Source organism: Sinohyriopsis cumingii, chromosome 4, assembly GCF_028554795.1.
Source record: "Sinohyriopsis cumingii isolate HCF-2022 chromosome 4, ASM2855479v2, whole genome shotgun sequence".
Taxonomy (NCBI): domain Eukaryota; kingdom Metazoa; phylum Mollusca; class Bivalvia; order Unionida; family Unionidae; genus Sinohyriopsis; species Sinohyriopsis cumingii.
The window spans coordinates 78,621,968-78,646,093 of record NC_142964.1 but is presented as its reverse complement, the minus strand read 5'-3'; the positions used below and the strand labels follow the sequence as shown (position 1 = coordinate 78,646,093).

General features: G+C 36.4%; 1 protein-coding gene across 1 annotated transcript; it reads right to left on the bottom strand.

The window, feature by feature from the left end:
- Positions 1 to 4,396: 4,396 nt before the first annotated feature.
- LOC149801509 (uncharacterized) lies at positions 4,397 to 8,958 on the bottom strand. The gene is made up of 2 exons (XM_089955687.1): positions 8,844 to 8,958; positions 4,397 to 7,188 (listed from the first exon to the last, which is right to left on the bottom strand). Exons 1-2 carry the CDS (start codon positions 8,844 to 8,846, stop codon positions 5,239 to 5,241), a joined length of 1,953 nt encoding a protein of 650 aa, XP_089811813.1. The 5' UTR covers positions 8,847 to 8,958; the 3' UTR covers positions 4,397 to 5,238.
- Between the last annotated feature and the right edge of the window lie 15,168 nt (positions 8,959 to 24,126).

The window sequence follows — 24,126 nt, the reverse complement described above, 5'->3', positions numbered from 1 at the left end:
ATTGTAGTCCGCAATCGTTTCAGGACGGGAAACCTGCGTTACTGTCTCGAGTGTATGCATTCTTTAATACACATCCGTAATGGTGATGATTTCTAGCCCGGCTTTCAATCGGTTGTTGTCAAGCGCAGCCAGATTGTTAACCTATCCTGGTCTGTACGAAATCTTCTGGGGTGCTATTGAGACTTCGCTTACCACCTGGTCTAGAGCCAAATACCCTACTTGATGTTTTGGTTTAAATAACATACATTGTCACCACTTGTGCAAGCAATTGTGAACGCCTGTGCGAAAGATACGATATTGCCACAAGCACTATGCCGACAAATATATCCACATTTGCAACGAGTTTAACGTGAATAAAAGCAGATGAAAAAACGTGCTGATCAAAATGTTTAGCTACAGTGTTGAACATAGCTACCAGGAGGTTTCAAATGTTTTATGGAGTACTAGCGTGTATGAGTTGATTTTCATGAAAACACAACGTTGATTACGTCACATAAGGCACTGATGCCAACCACGGCTTTGTGTATTTACACTGGAAAGGTTGCAAGGCTTTACCTTTCCTGAAAGGGTGCGTCTTAATGAAACTGTTTAACTGTATACTCGGTTCGCAAGTTGAAATGCCCACCTCGAAAACAGTTTCTCGTCGATGCAAAAAGCAAAATGATCGGGTGTAAATAAAACGCCGCAGAGTTGTTTACTAAGTACCAGTAATTGATAGGGCACACTAAAACCAAGCTAGATATTAACTTTGGTGGCAGCTTGTACATGTTTCCAAGTAACATGGAAATTCAAACTGGCACCTTTGAAAGGTATAACAGTACTTTTCTTATATCGGACGACAAGATGGCGATATTCGCAAATGCGGATATTAATTCCACAAGAATACCTGTACAGTGGGTCGAATAGTATAACGATCAAAGCAAACACAATATGAAGATGTTGATTCGATTACTCCCACCGGCTATAGAACGGGTGGAACATGCATAACGCCGGGATGCTCACAGTAATGTTCTAGAAAGCTCACCCAAATAAGCTGATGAAGCTACAAACTATGAATCCAATAGAAAAATGATTATTATGATGGCATTGTGGTGTGGAATTTTTATATTTTGCTTCTCCTCTGAATACAAGTCCTTGCAGCACTAGTGCAAAGAGTGCTTAGTTCTCTCGCTACGTCGTTTGTTTTGTAGCTGCTTTGCTGGTGTTTCTTAACACGGCTGTTACACTTTTAATTCCTCTGGTTTTGGTGACATTTTCTGTAAGGGCACTTTAATGGATTTGGAGTTTAAATTTGGTGGTTGAGGGCCAGAATTTCCCGCCTCGGAAGACTATAGGGCTCCTTTACAGTATTGTCTTTCGACCCCAAAACCTCGACTAGCTAGGTATCTATATAGGCCCTGACTGCTGGTAGATTTTTCGATATATTTCTCAGCTTTTGTGATGTCACGCGGCTTACCACTGTTCGCTGTGGTTCTCTCACCATATATCTATAAATATTATATCTTTTTTTAAGGAAATGCGCCCACCAAATCCCGAAAACTACACCTATACCACCGCAAGCCAAACCGCACCGAAACGGCCTTTACCATTGATCAGTGCTCACCAGTCTTGGCGTTGGGTGTACCGTGCTTGCCAAACACTTGTTAAAAATGAAACCAGTCAACCTTGGCAGTCCGGACTTAAAAGATAGAGCAATGGTCATTAGCGTCACTGGCCTGAGCTTTTGGACAGAGGAATTTCTAACTGAGAAAGACATCATTCCTTCTAATATCATTAAGTCTGCGCAAGAGCAAAACAATAATGGCGGAGATGCCTCTCATAATTGGTGGGGAATTATTAATGTCCTAGCAGTCTCCGGCTCAGATTTACTCTTTTCTCCAATATGTTTTTGTTTTTTCAAATAGAAGGCCAGCGTTGAGGCCACACTATTGCTACGGATGAGATTCAGGCCATGCAGGCCTGGTATAATCATAAACGGGAAGAGCTATTGACTACCTCACTGCAAAAATAAAAGACGAACAGGTGGTAGAGAGGCGATTCGTAAAGGTTGAAAAACAATCAACGAACAGGCGACTATACAGCTTTGACTAGAGCCCAGATGTTCTGATTGCTACACACCATCATCTAAACAGCGAGTATTCAAACTCATGTTTGTTGTTCCGGGAATCTCTAAGCCGTCGGCTGTGTGGCCTACAAGCACTTACAAAACAGTTGTACCTGCTGAGCAGGCACGTACAGGCTGTTGCCTTTCTTGTGGTAGAAATTGGAATGGATCTTTTGCAGACCAAAAGCTGTCGGAACGATAAACCATGGGAACTATAAAACACAATGCACACTAATCTTACTGCAATATACTTCCGCACTCGGGGTTGATACAAGGTGATGAAATCTAGCAAACAGCATGCAGAAGCCGCGAAAATCTTACAAGATGTTGACATGGCGTTGCTCCAAAAGCAGGCCATTTGGCAGATTTAACTGCATCCACAAGATGCGATTTCCCGGCATCAATTTTATGTTTCAACGAGGTTAACCAGGCATATCTGTTATTTTTTTTCCCGCCTGACAGGACTTGACGACACACATACAAGCACGCGCTGACCGTGATTGATGTCCTCAACAGTTACAAGGAGGCTGAACCCCTCACGACCAAAGGTGGCTTCGTGGAAGTCAATTAAACCTAAACTACCGCAGCTTGACCCTGATCGTGAGTTTATGGGTGCAGGGCATTGTGGAGAGGTTAAACTGTACTCTGTCCGTTGGGTCTGTTACGTGCCAGTTCGCCCAAGAGATCTTTGCAACCGATACGGCAAGTGCGCATGAAATGTATAACAATGAGTGGGTACGATGGCTGCCTGCTGTTGTGGTGGCCCTGACTTGTGAGGCATTGGGATTCACAGGCAAAACACCTGTTGATGCGATTCATGTGGGATACCCTTACTACATCCAATCGATCTGGAGGAAATGCGCCTGTGAAGACGCACCATAGTGCGGCCCCTATATGCACCGAGAGAGATGGGCGTACGACAACATTGTACTAATGACCCTATGTGGTCCTTAAATGTCTACAGACTAGAGCACGCATTGCTAAAACGGTTCGCCTGTACTATATCAGCTGCTTTGCAACGACGATACCGGGCCAAAGAGCGCGTTTTTGCGTAAAGAGCGGAAACTTATGTCCCCTGACATACAGTTACCACCGGATCAGATCCTCAGTAGTTGTACCCACTATACGCGTCGTTGAGGTCGAAAGCACAGAGTGTATACATTAGCAGGATTTTTTCTCTAAATAGAAAATAACTCTTTCTTAAAATCACACCTAAGTTTCAATGCATGTCAAACGCCCACATTCATTCTTGAACAGTAATTCTCTTGATTTTTTATTTATTTTTATTTTTTTTGCTTTGCGAATTCGTTTTGGACAGTTTCATTTCGTCATTTTTCACAACCGGTGTATCGTGTTTGTATTCCTATTCCGAAGCCAATACAGGCATGCATTATTCGTTTACATTGCTTTTTCCACACTTATCATCACTTCCATTAAAATCCACACGCATATATTCTAACTAGAATATCACAGAGAATTACATCCGTAAACTTCTATCGAAGTCCGCCTTGATATCTCTAAGAGAGTACAGTACTCTAAGGGTGCGGATTTTACAGTGTCCTCTTTGCACAGTAGCAGACTTGTTCTCCTTCAACGACATTTTTATGTTACCGTCATTTACCTATGTTACGTCACATACATGTATGTAGAGGTGTCCGGCGTATTGCACGTGCAGCTCATTTTATAGGATATTGTTTTGTCTTTCGATTAGTATTTAATTTATTGACACGTTCAAAGAAACCAAATTAGTTATAAGAAAATATTCAGAAAGTTTCAATTACTCCTGGTATGTTGGAGTGCAGATTGGAACGTACGCATGGAAGGAATAGGAGAGGTAGGTTGATTAATAGGTCATGGATAGATAATACTCTATACATAAAAGAGAAAGTTTACGGGCGGAAAACTGGAAGACAGAGAACCGATATGAAGATGGATAGAGAAAAATAGAAATAATTGCTCAATGTTCTTCTTCTGCTGTTCTGAGTGCGCTTACATGTACAATGCAAGACGCATTGTATACCATGTAATTCAAGTGTGTATTGATGAGCATATATGTATGCATATTGTGCAGACATATCCACATGTACGCGGCATATATACATGCATGCACTATGACTATGTCGGTCTGTCTCCATGTCTGTCTGTCTTTATGTCTGACTCTTGTATGTATGTATGTATGCATGTATGTATGTATGTATGTATGTATGTATGTATGTATGTGTGTGTGTATGTATGTATGCATCGACAAATAAACTGATACATAAATATATAAATTGAGGATTCGAAGAAAAATTGATGAACATAAATTTATCAATGAAGATTAAGTCATTTCAGTGCAAAATCATTGGTAAGTCTCAGTGAACAATAAGACAGCGTAATATATCATAACATTCTTTACATATAACAAGTTCAAAACGCACTTAACTGTTAAAAAATAGAAATATAAACATTGTAAATATATATCACAATACAATGCACTATATAATTAAACAGTCAACAGACCAACCCTGCCGACGCGTGTTAGGCGTATTACTAAAACGTAAAATGGTCAGATCTGTTTAGTGCGTTTGCTCTTTTGCTGTGTACTAATTATGTATTATCTATGTACTTGGAAACAAACTTGAACATATTTTATCAACCTATTTAGTTAGATATATAATTCCTTATAATAAGACATGGGCATAAGGAGACATTTTCCTAAAGCAATCTTTTTTATCATAACGTGCCGTGAATACTGTTCGGTATGAATGACGTAATATATAAATAAATTGATTATGTTTTATGAAAGATCAGTACTCACACTTCCTACAAAAACTTTCAGAAATAATATAATACACTTTATCTTCGCATTTTCTGACATGTGGGGAAAAAAAGATAGTATATTAAATAAACCAAGGTATAAAAGTATTTCATAAGTAACATTCAACGTAACTGTTAAATTGCATAAAAATGAATAATGCAACAGTTTGGTAATTGCATTACTTATGGAATCATTTAAGGAGAAATGGCTTCAACTTAGTAAGTGACAAGTGTATTAAACAGGCGTATAAGATCAGTCTTCTTAGAATTAATATAAAATAAAAACATGACAAAATATCTTTCCGAAATAAATGGCAAAAGAACTCAAGCCTAATTTAAAATCTGAAGGCTCTGCAGTTCACGTCAAAGGAAATCTGTCTAGTGACGATCTTGTTGTTCTCCATTTGCTTCTGTCTGTATGCTTTCCTCATGCCTAACCAGGGGTCGCTGTCATATTCTTCGTACAGCGAGGCCGTGTCCTTTGAGATAACCAGACTCTTCAACATCTTGGTAAAAGATTTCCATTCACTTTCAGTTTCACAATGCTTTTTCAACATGGGCTCTTCTGTCGACAGCAAACGCTTTGCAGTTCCAAGAAGAGGCTCATTGCCTTCATCAGGGAGATGCACGACCTCATCCAATTCTTGTATCACACCTGCAACCTTCTGTTCATCTGTGGCCAGCAAAGCACCGAATAGGTCATTGCGAAGCCGATTTTGCCTTTCGGAGATGGAACCTTCGAAGAACATCGTGTCCAGTCGGGCAAGGAGATGGACGCCTCTTCCACGGAACGAGTGAGCTGCTTCATCTCTGCTGGCAAGAATTCTTGGGATATTTTCTTCCGTGTATGGGCCATGCATTCCAGTCTCGCCGTCCATGAATCTCAGGACCTGAGCCCCACCGATTCCGATTCCATCGACTCCAGTAAAAACTGCATACTTGATTTCGTTGAACTTGAATCCAGCTGAGAAATACGTGACGAGACCTCGTTGGTGAGCTTCGTGTACGATGGTCAAGGCTTCTTCAAAGTTTAGTTGGTACATGATACATTTTGAGGGATATGTATCACTAGCTCCGTCCCACGTGACTTTGTTGAATCCTCCAATGGAAGTGATCTCTATGGCCCGCGTTGCTATTTCCATTCTCTGGGCCAATTCCACCGGTTCGATTCTGTCATAATCATCTATAATGGTCTGATTCAGATTCCAGGCAGCCGACATGAACTGCTTCTTCTTTCTCTGGACTTGAGCCCTAAGTGCCTGCATGTACCTAACTGCCTGGTTCGTGGTCATCCCCTCCATGGATACCTTACATTCAGCGGCCCCTTGAAAGAAGGCGGCAGTGGCGGCGGCGGCGGTAATGTTGACAAGTTTTATGAAATCTTCATCAAAATTACCCGAGTCTTTAATTCTTCTTCCCACAAAGTAGGTCGTAGGTGCGGCTGGTCCAACATGGAGACGAACTTTGGCAAAGTCAAAAATGGAAGGAACTCTGTAGGACTCTATGTTCTCTCTTGGAAGGTTTCTTGGTCGCTCAAGATGTTCGACGTGGATGATTGCGCCCTTCATCCAGTCGTTGAAGCGTGTAGTTCCCAAAACATGCCCTTCACCGGGATCTGTCAAAGACATGTACGTCTGAGTGTGTGGGCGGAAACCTGGTGTTCCAAGGCAACGCGCATGTTCGTGGGCCAGACTCTCTCCATTGGACAAACAGTAATACGCAAACTGGAATGCGAGGTACTCGATTGATGTCGGTTGTCGACTCTCGTCCCTCAGAGCTTGTGCAAGGCGAGAAACAGCCACCAAGAAATTCTCAGAGAGCCTGTCAATGTTCCAGTGTAAATAAATTCTATTCAAGTCAGTGTCTACATCAACTTCAAACAAACTTTCATGGCCATTGTCTGTAGGCACGACACCAATGTAATTTTCTTTCTCTATACCCCATTCTTTTATTGTCTGCATGGTGTTTCTGCTGACAGCTTCTATGTCTGCTATCAAGTCTTTGACACACTTATGTTCCATAATCCCAGCACAGATTTTTTCAAACTTCTTGTAGCTATCGTCGCCGTTGTCGGGGAAGACGTTTTGCAGTCTCTCACACAACTGATATCTAGCACCGTCTAGATCCAGGGCCGTGATGGTGGGAAGTTCTTTCTCGGATTTAAACTTGCTAATCCGGCTGTCCATTTTGATCTTCACATTGTACAGGTTCTGTATCACATCCTGGCAATAGGAAAGGGCCACCTTGCGGAGTTTTCCCACACCAGCGAAACAGGGAGTCTTGGACTGAAACGACAAATTTGCAGATACATATAAAAATATGACCAATTTCAAATAAACTATTGAAGATTGTTTGAGATAGTTTTCTTTACAAAAGAAGCCGGCGTGTTTTATGAGAATTAGGTAACTGTGATGATTCACGTTTAAGCGTGTCTTACTCAAAGTCAGTGGATTGCGGGTTCAAAGCCTACAAAGACTTACCCCTCTCATCTGCCTACTACGTCCTTGGTCAAATTACTTTACCTCCGTTGCCTCGTCATCAAGTAGTCTTTCAAGTACCGATGTGCCGTCTTACAGCATCCAATCAGTCAGACAGTAATTCATATACCTTAATCAGAAATCCACAACCAAGGACCTCTGACAACACCTTCAACAAGTTCAAAAGTCCTTAGAAGCGCTTTGCTTGAACAATCAAGTCATTATACCTTTGTAAGAATAATATGTGTATGTAAATTAACCTTGAATAGTTACATATTACATGGTAATAATTATCCCATTAATCGCTGAAGGAAAACACAAAATAAGTTCAATCATTTTGAAATGCATTGATTGCTAAACTCTGATGCATTTTAAGGCTCTGTTATTCTGCTATGATCTATTTAAGAATAAATATTATGAATACACATTCTTGCTTCCTTTTCTTTCAAGGACGACAGTGGGTCGTTAACCAATCGTGTTTATGGTAGCAAAACCCCTACAATATTTACAATATTTAAAATATTTCTTAATTATGAAGCAATCCTATCAATGGAGATTGTCTCATTGGTATGAAAAGAAAACATGGTAAACATAACCTGGATGATTATAACGTGCATTGAATCAATCATTACATACTAGACGTGTTATTAATTTTTCTTCAATGTTTTAGATATTTATTTCACCAGAAATTAAAATTCAAAATAAAACTGATTTATATGTCAGCGACAGTACGTTATGGGCACATAACGGCCGGAATCAGTATGGTTAAAAGTACATAACGTCGTGAGACAGTACAGTATGGTACATAACGTCGTGAGACAGTACAGTATGTTACGTAACATCGTGAGACAGTAGAGTATGGTACATAACGTCGTGAGACAATACAGTATGGTACATAAGGTCATGAGACAGTACAGTATGGTACATAACGACGGAAGAGTGTCATCTTTTCAGGGTTACGTAGAAAATTTTGGGAACTTCATCCACATAAAGAACATTTTGATTTTGTTCTTTTCATTCTATTGCATATTGTCGAGTTCGAGTTTGCATTGACAATATTTTTTTAAGGTTTATTAATTTTAAATAGCGTCTAATCATCCAGTATATTCTTTTAAAGATATTGTATGTGCTGCGTCTGGCAATCAAAACCCACAGCTGATGCATCCCCTTAAATGTCAGAAAGAAGGAAGGAAAAAAGAGAAACACAAGAGAGTTAGGCAGTGAAGCGGACAAACAAAAAGAAATACTAAGCGGGAATATTTTACTGGTATGTTTTGTTATGCAACAGGAATGATATTTCATGAGAGAGAGAGAGAGAGGATATAAATAAAAAAATAAATAATAAAGCAGCTTTTTTCAATAATATGTTATTTGACTAAGAAATAAAAAACATGAAATGTATTAAGTGGCACATTATATAACATCAGATAGTTTCACACATTAGGAAGAATATTATTGCTTACCATTTTGATCTCCTCTTTAAAAGTTTCTGATTTACACTAACTTCCACTGAAGACTGAAGCGCTTCCTCCTGAGATTCTGTCTCTTTCTAAAGTCCATCCCTATTCGAAGTATTGGCTAAACAGCTTTTTAGACGTTTATATACAATCTGATCACGGATGTTTCAACATTTCATTCGTATGCGAGTTCAATGAGAATCCCGGAACCCATTCTAAGCAACAGGATTCGATCGGAATTAAGCACGCATTAGGAAAGTAGTGTCCATTCATGAGGGCGTTACCTTCCACGTAGGATGTTATCTATATTCTCGTTGCTTATGGATTGGGTACCTCTGTTTTTTTATCGCATAAATAAATCCGGAATCAGATCGAATTCAGGTTCGGAGGGTGTGTCGGGTAGGGCTTTTGCTAACATAAACAGGATAGGTTAACGACCATACTCCAGAGTAATTATTAATTTCATACATGTGTACTCACATAAGCGAGAATGGTCACGTGTGAATATTGGACGATAAAACTACGGAAGCAAACTTTGTTGGAAAAACAAATGTCAGTTTATATTAGATGTCAGTTTATATTAGTCTTTCAGTACGTAGAGCTAAATGCACAGTGTCGGGAAATTGCGATACCGTTTTGTGAAGAAAAAAATCCTTGGTATTAAATTTAGACTCAGATATTATCTCCTGTTATGTAATATTGTCCCCTTCATTAAAATTACATCTCTCTCTCTCTCTTTCTCTGTGTGTGTGTGTAGATATATATATATATATATATATATATATATATATATATATATATATATATATATATATATATATATATATATATATCTGTGTGTGTATGTGTGTGTGTGTAATTTTGACACATCTGTGTTGAAAATATTTACCATCATTCCGTGACAGATGGGGTCATTAAAGCGAAAGTGGTATATACATGTACATGTAAATGTTTAATTTCCAAAGCTATGGTTAAACTAAAAACGCACAAGAAAGATCTTTTTATAGTTAGTTATGAATTCAGTTAAATGAATTTTGTGCAGGCAGTGTTTAACTTTAGTTGGGAAATAACATATTCAGAGACATTTCATTTGACTCAAAATAGCTGCATGGAAAAAAGTTATTGTAAATATTTTGTGAAAGTGTCCTTTACCGGGATGGCTAAATCACATTTTCCTGTGTAGCTGAATTATAGAGATTAAATAAACATTACGTGCGGATTAGATTTTGATGCTGCATTTGAATGAAAAACAGAAATATTGTTGTCAAGGTCTCACGTCTCAACTACTACTACTATTACTACTACTACTTTTTATTATAATTAGCATTATTATCATTATCATTATTATTACTTCATAATCATCATCATTATGATTATTATTTTTGTTATGATTATTATCATCTCTCTCTCTCTCTCTCTCTCTCTATCTCTCTCTCTCTCTCTCTCTCTCTCTCTCTCTCTCTCTATATATATATATATATATATATATATATATATATATATGAGAGAGAATTAGTATTACTGTTATTCTTAACTGATTCAGTGGTGTATTAAACGCAAGTACAACCGTAATACATTCAGTCTGACATCCAGACATTCTGACCGTGATAAGAGTGTAAATGTGACATACGTTGATCTCTTGAATCTGGTATGAAAATTAGAAACCTAGTTGAAAGAAATCCATCTCGTATTAAATACAGAGACTATGTAGAAAGGGAGACAGACAGACTGGCATATAGGGAGAATATAAGATAATCAGACAGATGGTATCATAATTTCTTACGTAAGACATGAAATGTTAGATTTCAATTGCGTATTTCAGCAATAGTCTTTCTCTCGCTGTCAAGGAAAGTGCAAAATAAATCGTACGAATTTAAGAGTAATATTATCGCGAGAGTTCTAGCAATAATAATCTTTTATATATCAACCCACTCGCGGGGATACGACAACACTAAAATAAGCACTCGTTGAAATGATGTTGTACAGCGTATATTTTTTTACACACATACTCGTGTGAAGGATACGACCACACTGAAAAAGAAATCGAACAAGAGTTCTTGCAGTTTTATATTGTACCCCAGTGTACTTGCGTATGGACAGTATAACACTGAAATTCGAAAATCACTGGACCATTCAGACTCAAGAACAAGAAATAAAAGTCGTATGTTAAGATTTTACAGGTAAATAAATGTTGCATGGTAGTCAAGGTTGTATGGTAGGGTAGCAAATCGTGCGAATACGGATCGAAAGGTGGGATGTTCAAACTGCGGCAGAGGATAAACATATTTCCAAATGAAAGAGATTGTCTGATAAATCTAGAAATAGATCAGTCAGTTTCCATTTTGAAGTGTATAAGAAAATCCGGAAATACAATTTTCATTTTGAATCAATAGGTGTGTAAGATACGTCACCAAAGTCTGAATCTTGTATCACAAATATCCGAAAGTGCACGGAAATAAAACGTATACATTATACATTAAACGATGACAAATCTGTAGACCTACATTATAACGTGTATATACATGTGTGTGTGTATATATATATATATATATATATATATATATATATATATATATATATATATATATATATATATATATATATATATATATATACATGGAGCCATTTCATAGAGGTGTCAGAAATATTTCACGAGCTTTTCGTCAAGTCAACAGTAGAAGTACCTAGAGACATTGTCCTTTTGTTTACATGCTGGTCTTTTGGTGGGTCTAGCGAAATTGTTCAACGTAAAATATGATATACTTGCGGCCAGTTTAATTGGTGAAGGAAGAACACGGGAAAACCCTGGTAAGAACCACCGACACACGGGACGCCACTGACGAGCTTTCTCATATACTCACAATGGCTGCGCCCGAAACTCGAACCCACGAGGAGAGATGTGAGATGGCTGTGATCGGTAAAGGCCAGCGCATTAGGCCTCTCAGCCAACCTATGCCCCTTAGACGAGATAAATGTGCGGTCAAAGTTACTTGTATTGAAAAAAAAAAAAAAACACATCCAAGACAATAAAATATTGTTTCGTTAATATCAGATAGAAATAAATATACTGCAATGTTTAAAAAGATATGCAGATTTACAAATTACTTTAAATCATGATAACGTTGAAATAAGAAACATTACTTTTAACAGCAAGATAGTATGAAGTGTGAAAGGCAGTATGAAAAAGGTATAAATTACGTATGAGTTAATACCCCAACTGGTAGTCAGCCAGATTTAAGAACAAGTGAAAGATCTTGTAACCTTTACAAGGTCAGTTTACAAAGAATTACCACAAATTTAACCAAAATCACTTGATATGGAACGAAGTTATATATCACGTGGATGACGTAAAATCCAGTATATCTTTCACCGTGCAGATATACGGCAGCATTTATAATTAAACTACACAGATAAGTGACACGCTCATTATTTCAAGATACAGCCAGCAAACACAGCAGAAAACAATTGATCGAAGAAATTAGAAATTAAATATAAATATCAGAGATGTGAAGGTTGCGTTAAAAAATCAACCAGGTTGAAATGGTATTACGTTGAAAGAAACGAGAAGATTAGATATATATAAATCAACAAATCACACAGGAATGTGGACAACATGAAAAATAGTTCAACGTGTTTACCGAAGATAGAAATATTTCATGTTCAATTTTCAAATTTAAATAATAGACTTAACTAGGTTTACTCTTAGACGCAGAGAGGAACTTTCTTGTAGTCATTCGAGAAAATACGGAGCCCTGGCGCGTTGCTGAGCCCATAGAACAGTCATGTGATATATCAGCAAAAGAATTTCAGCAGTACTGGTTAGTCAATCAAGAAGGTACGAAGGTCAGGTTTTGGTAATGTAATGTACCACGGTTTCATCTTTCCTTCACGCGATGAAATATTCTGGTGTTCCAGTTGTGTTCAGAAGTTGAACAAACCAAGAAATCTTCATTGATCTACATATTATAGCTTTTGAAATGCTTTAAGCAAGTTAATGAAGGTCATATCTTGATGATCGCTCAAAGGACAAATATATCTTTCTCATCGCAACCGAATGACATAATGCCCTGATGTGAAAACTGTCCAGTTAATACTGACTAAGGAAGTATGTTCTATAGCATTGTGTCGTTACTGATGTCGCTGATCGATACTCGATATGTATTACAATAAGTTGGTCCCGATCAGGTATGTACAACAATATATTCAGTACACGTATGCTTAGATGGCAGAGCATGTTTCAAGTCGATGACGATAAGGGATACAAAGATCGTTCTCAAAGGCTTGACGAAAACAAATGGATTTTTTTGTGGGAATACAAATTCCAGGAAGGTATTTGTCTTGAAGAAATAAAATAACTACAGTACATTTATCGCTTTGGAAACCCACGCTGAAGCTATTTTTGTCGTTTAATCAAGAGGGATTCTTTTTTCGTCCATTTTCATTGGTAGGCGGAGGAGGTACGCAAGTACGCAAGACTACAGATTCCCTTTAAGAACATCTGACAGTCTTTTCGGAGCTAAGCAATACTGTTGAGAAGTTATGCCTCCTCGTTTACATATTCTATTTTAAGAAGTACTAATACGTTTATACACATCATGTTCTCTCTCTCTCTCTCTCTCTCTCTCTCTCTCTCTCTCTCTCTCACACACACACACACACACACACACACCTCGCACACAAACACACCAACACAATAAACACACGGTCAAACACAAAAGAAGAACGTACATGCGTTGTAACATGAGTCAAGGAAAACAGAATGTTACCTAGACTGGGAAATGATACCAAAAACTTGTAAAACTCAAAGTAGATACATGCCTAACTATGATATTCCACAAGCTGTTAAAGTTTTAAGAAATGGTCATCTTTGTCACGAACATAAATGTTTTATTAGACAGCAGTGATAAATAGTATTCCATTCTTTTCGAGTATTAAGAATTTACTTTCGTAACTTGCACTTTCTTTGTTTCCTTTAAAGCACAGCGTAACCTTTAAATTATATAGTTTGCAATCAGAATGAGAAATAATTATTTATATCTCCACACTTGTCATTTCCAGAAATTACAACACTTCTTGAAATCGTAATATTTGGTATATAATTACCGTGCATGGAAAAAGGATTTTTACAAATCAACAATAACTGGATAATCACACAATAAGTGTTCGATAATTTATACTTCGTGTTTACAAAAGTGCATGTATCCGCATCAATGATGTTTTGTTGTTTTGTTTTTTTTCTTTATTCGACAACTTGATTTGTTACAATGACTATGTACATGAATTGAATTTTAAATGCGATTACATTTGTATCCTTGGTGCACTTCTTAGCTAAGCTTTATAGAAATTTGTGATATCCAGTTTTGATCAATGATTCAAAACCTTATTTGACTTAACCAAGTCTAGTATTTTCCATAAGATTTATTTATTTTATTATCTACGAAATATTAATAAACAGATTTTTACTTAATATTTGCCTGAAGTTAGATTTGCAAAAGTCTTTCTTTATCGGCATATGTTTTATTCATTCTTTTCTAGTGACCAGATAGTTTTGAAATAATTAATAAATATTCAATGGAATTATTAGTGTCAGCATTTTGACGTAATGCTTCAAAATCTTTGGCTATTAAAGAGACGTTTGAATGTTATTTTATACAAGAATGAAAATTATTAATTTCAGCAGAATTTAAAACTTGGGCGACAATTATTCTTCCACTGACGAATGGTCCGTTTTCCATGTTCCTCAGACACGCGTAACATCTAGATAAAATGTACTACTAATACATTGTGAAGTGGCAAATTTTATGTCGATCTAACAAGAATACATTAGTTGAGACCAGAGAGTCATTAATTAGATTTATGGAGACAAGCGCGTATCATATCGCCATACTGCCGTGTACGGTAATGTCCTTTAGAGGGAGAGTTCCGTTCCTAATTAAACATTTGTTTATATAGCAGCCAGGCGGACAATTTAGGACAAGGAAAACTTCATTTTCATGGTACAGTTGTCACAAATTGAGAGAACGCAGAAATTCTGTTACTCAAACTACCAGGTCAAGTTGACCCTGACTTTGGCGCCTCTGGAAAAAGGCGGCAGAGATATTTGATTCTGATTGGTTACGTTAAATGAGAGGGCGTGTTCCAACACAAAATTTCATAGGTTTTAATATCGCCCGCATCGAATTTTAATCAGTCTAAGCTTTTCCTACAAGAGGAGACCCAAAGGTTACGACTCCGGGAATTTGCAAGAAATTTCCGTAAAACTTCTGTCCAAAAAGGGGACGATTGTCGAAAGGAACCGACGAACTAATTTACCGATTAGAGGGAGGAACGTTGAAAGCAAAGGTAGTGTGACAATTCCATGTAATTTGTTGATGCCATATATAATGCCTTGCTGAAGTTATTTACTTGTAGTTGCATGAATCTTTTTTTCTACATTCGTGTAATAATTTGCTTTATGAAGTATAACTGTGTTGAGTTTCTGCATAGGAAGTTGTACATTAATCTTCTTTAGGTAAGTTTGACGTATTGTTTGAATTTGTCATCTTGTTTGCATAAGAATTGTGTTCTAAGAATTTAATACATTATATTAGTTAATATGATTACAAGAATCCGTGTGAATTCGCCGAATTTAGAAGATTTCACGTATGATTAAGAATAAGTGTGTATTGACGGAAATGATCTAGTAATTGATTGATGTGATGTATCCTATTTATTCGCTGTGTAAATTGAGGCTGGCTCAGAACCCCAGGCCTCGCGTATGTGTTAATGTGTAAGGTCAAGGCGTAACGAATTAGCCATTTGACTAACTACGGTCATTATAGGACATGTGGAGTCGATTGATAGCCTTAGCGTCTGTTTAGCACTGATAGTGAAATCTGATAACGAGGGAGAATAATGAAGAATTAACTGTTTCATAAATAACGGGAAATTTAGGTTGTCTCTATTTATATTTATTTAAAAGGGAGAAAATAGCTCCTGAGACGTATGAGACGTATTATTCTTGGACGTATGAGGTGATGTTATTCTGAGACCTAAACGGAGAAGTATAGAGAGAAGTGCAGTGAGACGTATTTTCCTGTGACGCAATCCTGCGTATTAATTTTAGAAACGTATTCTGAGAGTATCCTGAGACGGATGGTGGAAAGTATCATCCTGAGATCCAAGGGTCTGAACAGCGACAGAGGAAGCAAACAGACTGAGGACGAGCAGGTTATGAAATCGTATAAGACGTTGACTTCGATTGTTCACTCGATCCTATGATGAACTAAATCTATCAGTAAACAGATCGGCTATTTTATTTAGATCTATTTGCGTTTTCTTTGTATTTCGGAGAAAGTTAAATTTCTAAAAGCAGAGTACATTCCTGATGTAATGACTTTTCATAGTGTTTGTATGTAATTGATTAAATTGTTTGTTTACATGTACGGGGGCTCGTGTTGGTTTGTTCTATATACCTGTTCAGATCTCTATGTATTCCACCTATAAGTTTCACCACTTATATTTATATTTACTCGAACCGGGCAATAACATCGAGGGCGGTCAACCCCTAGATAACGAAAACCAAATTCGGAGGGACATTCACTCCCCCCGTGTAACATACATTCACCATATGTTACTAATGCCGTCTACCCTAGTTTTAATATCTATATATCTCCAAATGATTGAAAAATAGTTTTCTAACCTGTTCTGTCAAACTCCTTCTTCGTTTGACATAAGTCCGTTAATCCAAGTAATCTCATTGTGTTGAATAAATGACTAAGTATGAACCATGAACGAGACCACCATCTGCAGATGGCGCTGTACGTGTTTCACTTTGGGTGTTACCATTACAATAAATTTCAAAACATGTTATGTTCATTTTTTATGTAACGGATGATTAGGCAATGCTGAGAATAACTGAATACATTTTGGCGAAATTCAAGGATTTTATGTTGGGTTGTGATACTGGCTTTGCAACACTTTGATGTGTATATTCGATCCGCTACTCCGATTATTTTATTCAGGAATCACAGATCACTTACTTCCATTGGGAAGATGATAAACAAAAATCAAAGATTATTAAGGTAGAGATTAAAATTGCATGAATGCAAAGTTTATATCAGGCACGTCAAGAGAAAATATACTCTAATTTCAGATGCACTTTTACGTGGAGAGAAGTATACTATCGATTCATGTATAGTATGTGTCATTCATTCATTTAATCATATGTATATTTGACTAATATTTAAAATAAAGATTTATCATATAAATCTCTCAGTTGTATTATGTATATTTAATATGCATAGTTTGTTGGGGTTTTTATTTCTTTCGAATTCATTATATGCCATGAATAAATGTATTTTGTCCAAAATCAAGTTCACTCTATTCCTTACTAGAGACACTGATAGTGTTTACTTTCCGTAAACAGATAATACATAGTTAATATTTCCCTATAAGTATGGGTTAAATATTGGATCATTATCAATAAAAGTAAACATATTTATTAGGGTCTGGGTCATATCTATTGGAACTCGCCCTATAAATACCTGATGTTCGACCAGATTCTATATTATAATTTTAGTAACAGATTGATCTATAATGTAAGGTTCAATTTGGTCATAATATTTCCAGAAAATGCTAATTGTGATCTAGGTCAGGTAGAGGGCTTTATAATCTTGTTGATCGAAAAAGTATTCATTCTTGCTTTAATATTTTTAGGCAGAGTCAGTCTTTGTTGTTGTGTTCGGCATTTGCTTGGACTAGAATTTGTTTTATTCAAATTGTTATTACAAAGTGCTCAGTTATATTCTTAGACAGTGACATTAACTTGGAATTATAAAGCATTCATTGTAATTCATGAAAAGAATGTTGTCACATCGCCACATTACAGGCCACTACACGCTCATCAACATCTTATTTAGAACACCACTAGATTTTAATATAGACTGTATTTATTAGGACTGATGCTAAACTTTTTGGAGGAGATTTAATTCGTAGTATTGTAAATTATTTATAACCTTTCATTTAATATTCTAAGGAATGCATAGTTTGTTGAAGTTGACAAAATTTTATGGTTTTAGCTATTTTCTTTTACTAAGTTTAAGACCTTAGAGTCATAACTATCTATGTTATATGTGTGTATGTGTGTGTGTGTGTGTGTGTGTGTGTGTGAGCAAACCCCATACATTTAATATTACTGGTGCTTATCTTGGGCTACATGCATAAATGTTCTGTTTTCATACAAGACTTTCGGATTCCTTGTGCAACATCCATCCTTGTGTTTCATTTCATTTGTATCGTCCATATTCCTACTTTCATTGGGAAATATCTAATGTTATTCATTCCTATACTTATTTCAAGAATATATTTTGAATGTAGAGTGATTTTACGTTTCTGCTTTTACTTTTGCAAGGCCGCCGAGTACGGTTTTTCTTGTTAGATTATACCAAGGGCGCACAACCTTTCTCGGCCAAGGGCCAGACTGCATTTTCTAAAACCACTCGAGGGCCGCAAGCACTAATTTATTTTATATAATTACTGTTCCCGAGTCAGATTTCTGTGCTGTTTTAATTTGCCCTCAGGGCCGGACAGAACACGTTCGCGGGCCGCCCGCGGGCCGGGGGTTGTGCACCGATGCGTTATACCAAGTATCCTCTAAGTTAAACATTTAAGTTTACAAAACATAGAGATGAAATAATGTTTTACTGAGCCAATAACACGAGTCATGCCAAATCTTATGTAAAAAAAATGCTTGTTTTAAAAGTATATTTTGTGCTAAAGAATGCTTCTTATTCCATAAAAGGGTTTCTTATAATATTATCGTATTTTGAATTCATGCAAAATGTAACTTGCTTGTTTACCTAGATGGACTAACACTTACCAGTTTGTCCATTATGTGTGAGGTGTCCTCTTTACGCTAGCGCGCGCGCGTGTGTGTGTGTAGATATTTGTTTACGTCTTATGTGAGCAGTTGCCTTTTGAGTTAGAAACTAAAAAAATATTGACATGGTCTATCGACGGACTTGTGTTTCTCTAAGCTAGTGTGTTGGTTGTTGAAGTAATTGATCTGTATACAATGGATATGATAGTAAGTACTACAACATCCTGGTACAATAAATTAACCAATAAAAAGAAACCATACAATCTAAGACTTGTCTTCTATAAGTTCCGGGCTATCTACCAGAAATATTGATTCTGCAAGAACGCCATGCACAATTTATTTTGGTTACATTCAGAAAAGAATCACTCAATAATGAGATGAAGAATTTAAGTTTTCATGCTGCTCGTTAAACTTGGAGCTAACAACAATTTTGTAAGTCATGCTTGAAAAATGCTTGCAACTTTACAAACTTACATTATATAACTTCAACAATACGTGTGATAAACCGAGAATAAGATATAAATTGCATTTTGATTTTAATTTACGTTTTAAACTTGGTTCCTTGGAAGTTTAATTTCCATGTCTTTTGTGTCTTTTTCTCCGAATGATTCCAATAAATAGAAGTATTTTAATTTTATCAACTTTACGTCTATTCTCTATATAACTTCTAGATGTTCCAGCAGAAAGCGTGATTCCAAACAGACTTACACATTATTTCAAATTCGAAGTTTGTAAAAAACAGTTATTCTTTGAAACCTGACACGAAAGGTCTCTCCTACCGAAGTGAATACGTCTGAGTAATGGCATTGAGTGTGTATTCTTGGAAGATTATCAAACTGGATCGAGAATTCACATGAAAATAAGAGAATACATCCATTCGAATGTGCGTCAGTGATGAAATAGACCATTGTTAAAAATAAATTACCCATTCAAAATTTATCCGAGTTCCTCTTATAACTTTCAATCAGTGGGTGTTATAATAATTCGAAATTACGAAAATTAAATCGGTTTCTCAAATTATATTTTGTTTTTTAAAGAACGTATAGTGGTATCGGATCATATAATTAGCCTGTATACTAATTGTTTATTTATTGTGTTTTTAAAAAAGAAGTACACATTTTATGAAATTTGCTTCTCTCGTCAGCATTCGTTCTGGTATTATTGTTTCTTTCATCTAATCGTGTGAGTCCATTAAAAGCTACCTTTCTTTGGATTTATCAGCTTTCCAAACATATTGACGACAAGCTTTAAGAAACTAATAAACATTATTAATACTCAAGCCAGTTTCTTTTCTTATCAAATCAACAATGTTTCCCCAAGATAAAGTGAGAAAAGGAATATATTTAAAACAAAGTTTGCATCAAAAGATCGGGTGGCATTATTATGCAAATATACTAATCGCCACATAACAAGTAATTCTCAGAATGGTCTAGTTAGATGGGTTTTCACAACCGTAAGCTTTATCATGCTATCGATAGTCAAAATGTGACACTTGGTTTGATAGGCATGCCCAGGCACGAGTATGTATGTATGTATGTATGTATGTATGTATGTATGTATGTATGTATGTATGTATGTATGTATGTATGTATGTATGTATGTTTTAGCGTTTAACTGTACCTCATGACAATAACCTATAAACGAATTCCACAAAAAAAACTTTAGGAAGACGAACCCTTCCAAATAAACCTAAAATCAAGTACTATAAAAATATAAAAGATTTAGATGTACAAATTCGGTAAAATATATTTAAAAAAACAAACTGCAAAGGCAACAAATACAAAATCCTTATAAGTATATGGTCAAAGCTAGCAGCAGAGAGGGTGAACAGACCATAGAATTCCGACAAATAAAATAAAAACAAACAAATAAAAAATCATCTCGTAGAAAGGTCCAGATTTTTACAAATTAACGTTTCCTTGAGATGTTTTATTTCTGTTGAAACCAACCCCATCAATGAAACCTCAGTTCGAAATAGTAGCTGAAAAATAAAGTACTCTACGTGTTTATTTATTCTTGTTTATTTTTTTGACGACCAACGTTGGTAGGTACCCTCTCTGCTGCTATTAATTTATGTAAATTCAAGTTTGATGAATATTTCTTAACGCGTTCTCCTCATCTTTATTTGCTCTATGTTTCAAGTAATATTCAAGTTCTGATGGTGGTTTTGGATTTATGTTCTTTCTGTGTTTATAACATATCATCAAACTTCTGTATCGATCTCCACCGCAATTTTTGCAAATCTGATATAATCCTCTAACGCCGTTGTTACAACCAACACAACTTCGTGGACCAGCATGAGGATTTTTCTTTATAAGATAATTATGTTTCTTGGAATATTCTCCACGGCGGGTTCCCTGACGCAGCCACGCACAGTTGAATGATATCTTTTTAATTAAATTTACCCAAATATTTTATCAAGACCCACACGATATCTTGTTCTTGGATCATGTAAATTTATTGTTATAAATCCATGTGGAGTAGCTTGCGCTCATGAGAAGAAATTTTTAAAATTAATTATATCCATGTCACCACCACACCAAGTTTGATGAATATTTCTAAGTGTGTGTGTGTCTACGCCATTAAACACAACTAAAATGTTGCAGTTGTCTCTGATCACTTTCGGAATTTGTGTATATCTTTGAGTAACATAGATCACGTCTGTATTTTTATGTCTACCTCGGGAAAATATTCTAGCTGGATTTGATTGTTTATCTAGCATCACATCGTCGTATACAACTAAATTATTAATAAATCCGTCTATGGAATCTACGGATGGTGCTTCATCAATATCGGTTATAAACTCTATAACATCATTACCCTCATCCAGTAATCGCGCGTTTTCACTGAAATCTTTAAGTACATCATAACATCGTTGATCATCAGCGGATGGTGCTACTAAATACAATTTATCCCATTTCAACCATCTCATTATCAGATTAAGTAATAACTGCGTCTTACCCGATCCAGATGGTCCTATGATAATCATTCTGATGGAATTCGGTAGCGCAGGATGGTGTTTAACTGGCTCTCGTTTTCTTGTTGCTGAGAAATCAATTATATCCATATATATATTATGTCATGAATTTATATTGCTTACATTGTAGAGTTAAAACTCCAACTACTGATTTAGCTACGGTTACAACAAAAAATAAAAAAATAGCGTATGGTGGAAAATGTTCTGTATGCGGTAGAAAGAAATTTTCGTTTTTACCTAATAAGCGCGGTGGTGATATTGCTAATTTGATGTCAAAGTTTCCAGGTGCTCCATGGGCTAAATACAGCGGAGAAAAGCATCTACCAGGATATAATTATTGCGGTCCTGGTACCAGACTTGATATCAGGCTCGATAATCAAGATCAACCAAAACCAGGCGAGGAACCAATAAACGCTATTGATCGAGCTTGTCACGCTCATGATGTAGCTTATAAAAGTCAAAATCTACAAGATAGACATATTGCAGATGTGAAATTAATTCATGCATTAAATTCTATAAAAAATAAAAATATTAGAGAATCATTAGCTAATTGGTTAGTAAGATCCGCGATGAAAGGTAAATTAGCGCTTGGGGCTGGTAATTAATAATGGAATCGATTTATTATTCACCAATTGGATACTGGAGAGGTAAAGCAGCAATTGGTAAACTTGCTGAAGCAGCAGCGGTTAAACATTCTACTGCTAAAGCGTGGTTATCCAAACAGGCAATATGGCAAATTTATCTGCCACGTCCTAAACGAATTCAGTACGCGTATTTCGATGTCAGTGTTCCTAATGAAGTTCATCAAGCTGATATTCTGTTTTTACCGCATGATACTGGGCGTAGAAAAACATACAAATACGCGTTAACCGTAGTTGATGTTGCAAGTAGATATAAAGAAGCAGAGCCGCTATCAGCGAAAACATCATCTGAAGTAGCCGACGCGTTTGAACGAATTTATCAACGAGGACTCGGACCACAAGGTGGTCTGCGATGGCCACAATTATTATAGGTTGATCCTGGTAAGGAATTTCTTGGTCCAGTATCATCGTTGATGAAACAACATAATACCAAAATACGACGAGGTCATATTGCAATTCACCGTGATCAAGCAATTGTTGAGCGATTTAATCGAACACTCGCTGAGCGGTTATTTGGATATCAATACGCGAGGGAATTTATTCAGGATAAAAGATCTCGCGAATGGGTTGCAAGATTACCAAGCGTGATAGCTGCATTAAATAATGAGATTACACGAACAACCAACATGAAACCCAGTAATGCAATTACAAAAAAAATATACCAACACAACGAAAAGATGTTGAAAAACAAAAAATATTGGGTGATGTTACAGTTAGATATTTATATGAGCCTGGTGAACTTGAAGGTGGTAAAGCGAGAGCAACTGATCCTATTTGGAGTGTTACCACACACAAAATATCCACCGTGACAAGATCCTCAGGTAGACCTGCAATCTACAGATTAGATTCGGCTGCTCCTCAACGTGGATTTACACGTGAACAACTACAGATAATTCCCGAGGATACACAACTACCGCCAAAATCACTTCAGTGATTTCGATCACTTAACTAGCACTAGCGCCTCTACGTCGATTACACTCAAGACAGGTCAACATGGTATTTTCTCGTGTATGACCGCGACTATTATCTTTTCTATCTACGGTAAATTGTCTTGAATCATTACTCGAATACCTCCACAGCATTATGCAATTGCAACTGGCGCAATGATTATTCTGCTGCTGTTTTAACTCAATAATAAATTCAATATCAAGATCAAAGTCACGTTTATTTTTTTTATCAGATTGTTTGTATCCAATTAATTTTTTTCTTATTATATCATCATCGATGATGTTAAATTTATCAACGATTTCAGGAATTATAATTCTATGTAATTGAGATATTTTTCTGACCCTCGATACCGCTAAATAGACTAAATTTGACCACTCGATACGATCGTCTACAATCCAGACTCGTGTATCAGAAATAGTTAATCCCTGAGACGAGTGGATCGTCATAGCGTATCCCAACACCCATGGAGATTTGTCAGCGTGTATTGCATCTTCGACCACACTGATATCAACGGCAACAATATCATTTAATACGAGATTCTGTTTTTCAGTCTGTCCTGGAATATCAACATTAATATTCTGTTTTCGTGTATCTGATGGTCTATAACACAACGGTACGGGTAATTCTGAGTATTTTTCTTTATGTAGTTGAAATAACTGTTGTTGTAAAGCGTCTCTGATTATTTTTCTACTTGCTACGATCAAATCGGTCGGGCTCCATAAATTTAAAAAATCACCCATTGATGTCTCTGAGATCACTCCACGTATTATTTCACACTGAATTTTATTTGATTGCAATCTGATTAATTTTTTAAACTCCTTTAAATTTGCATCAAGAGCTCTATGATCATCATCTATTTCTTCA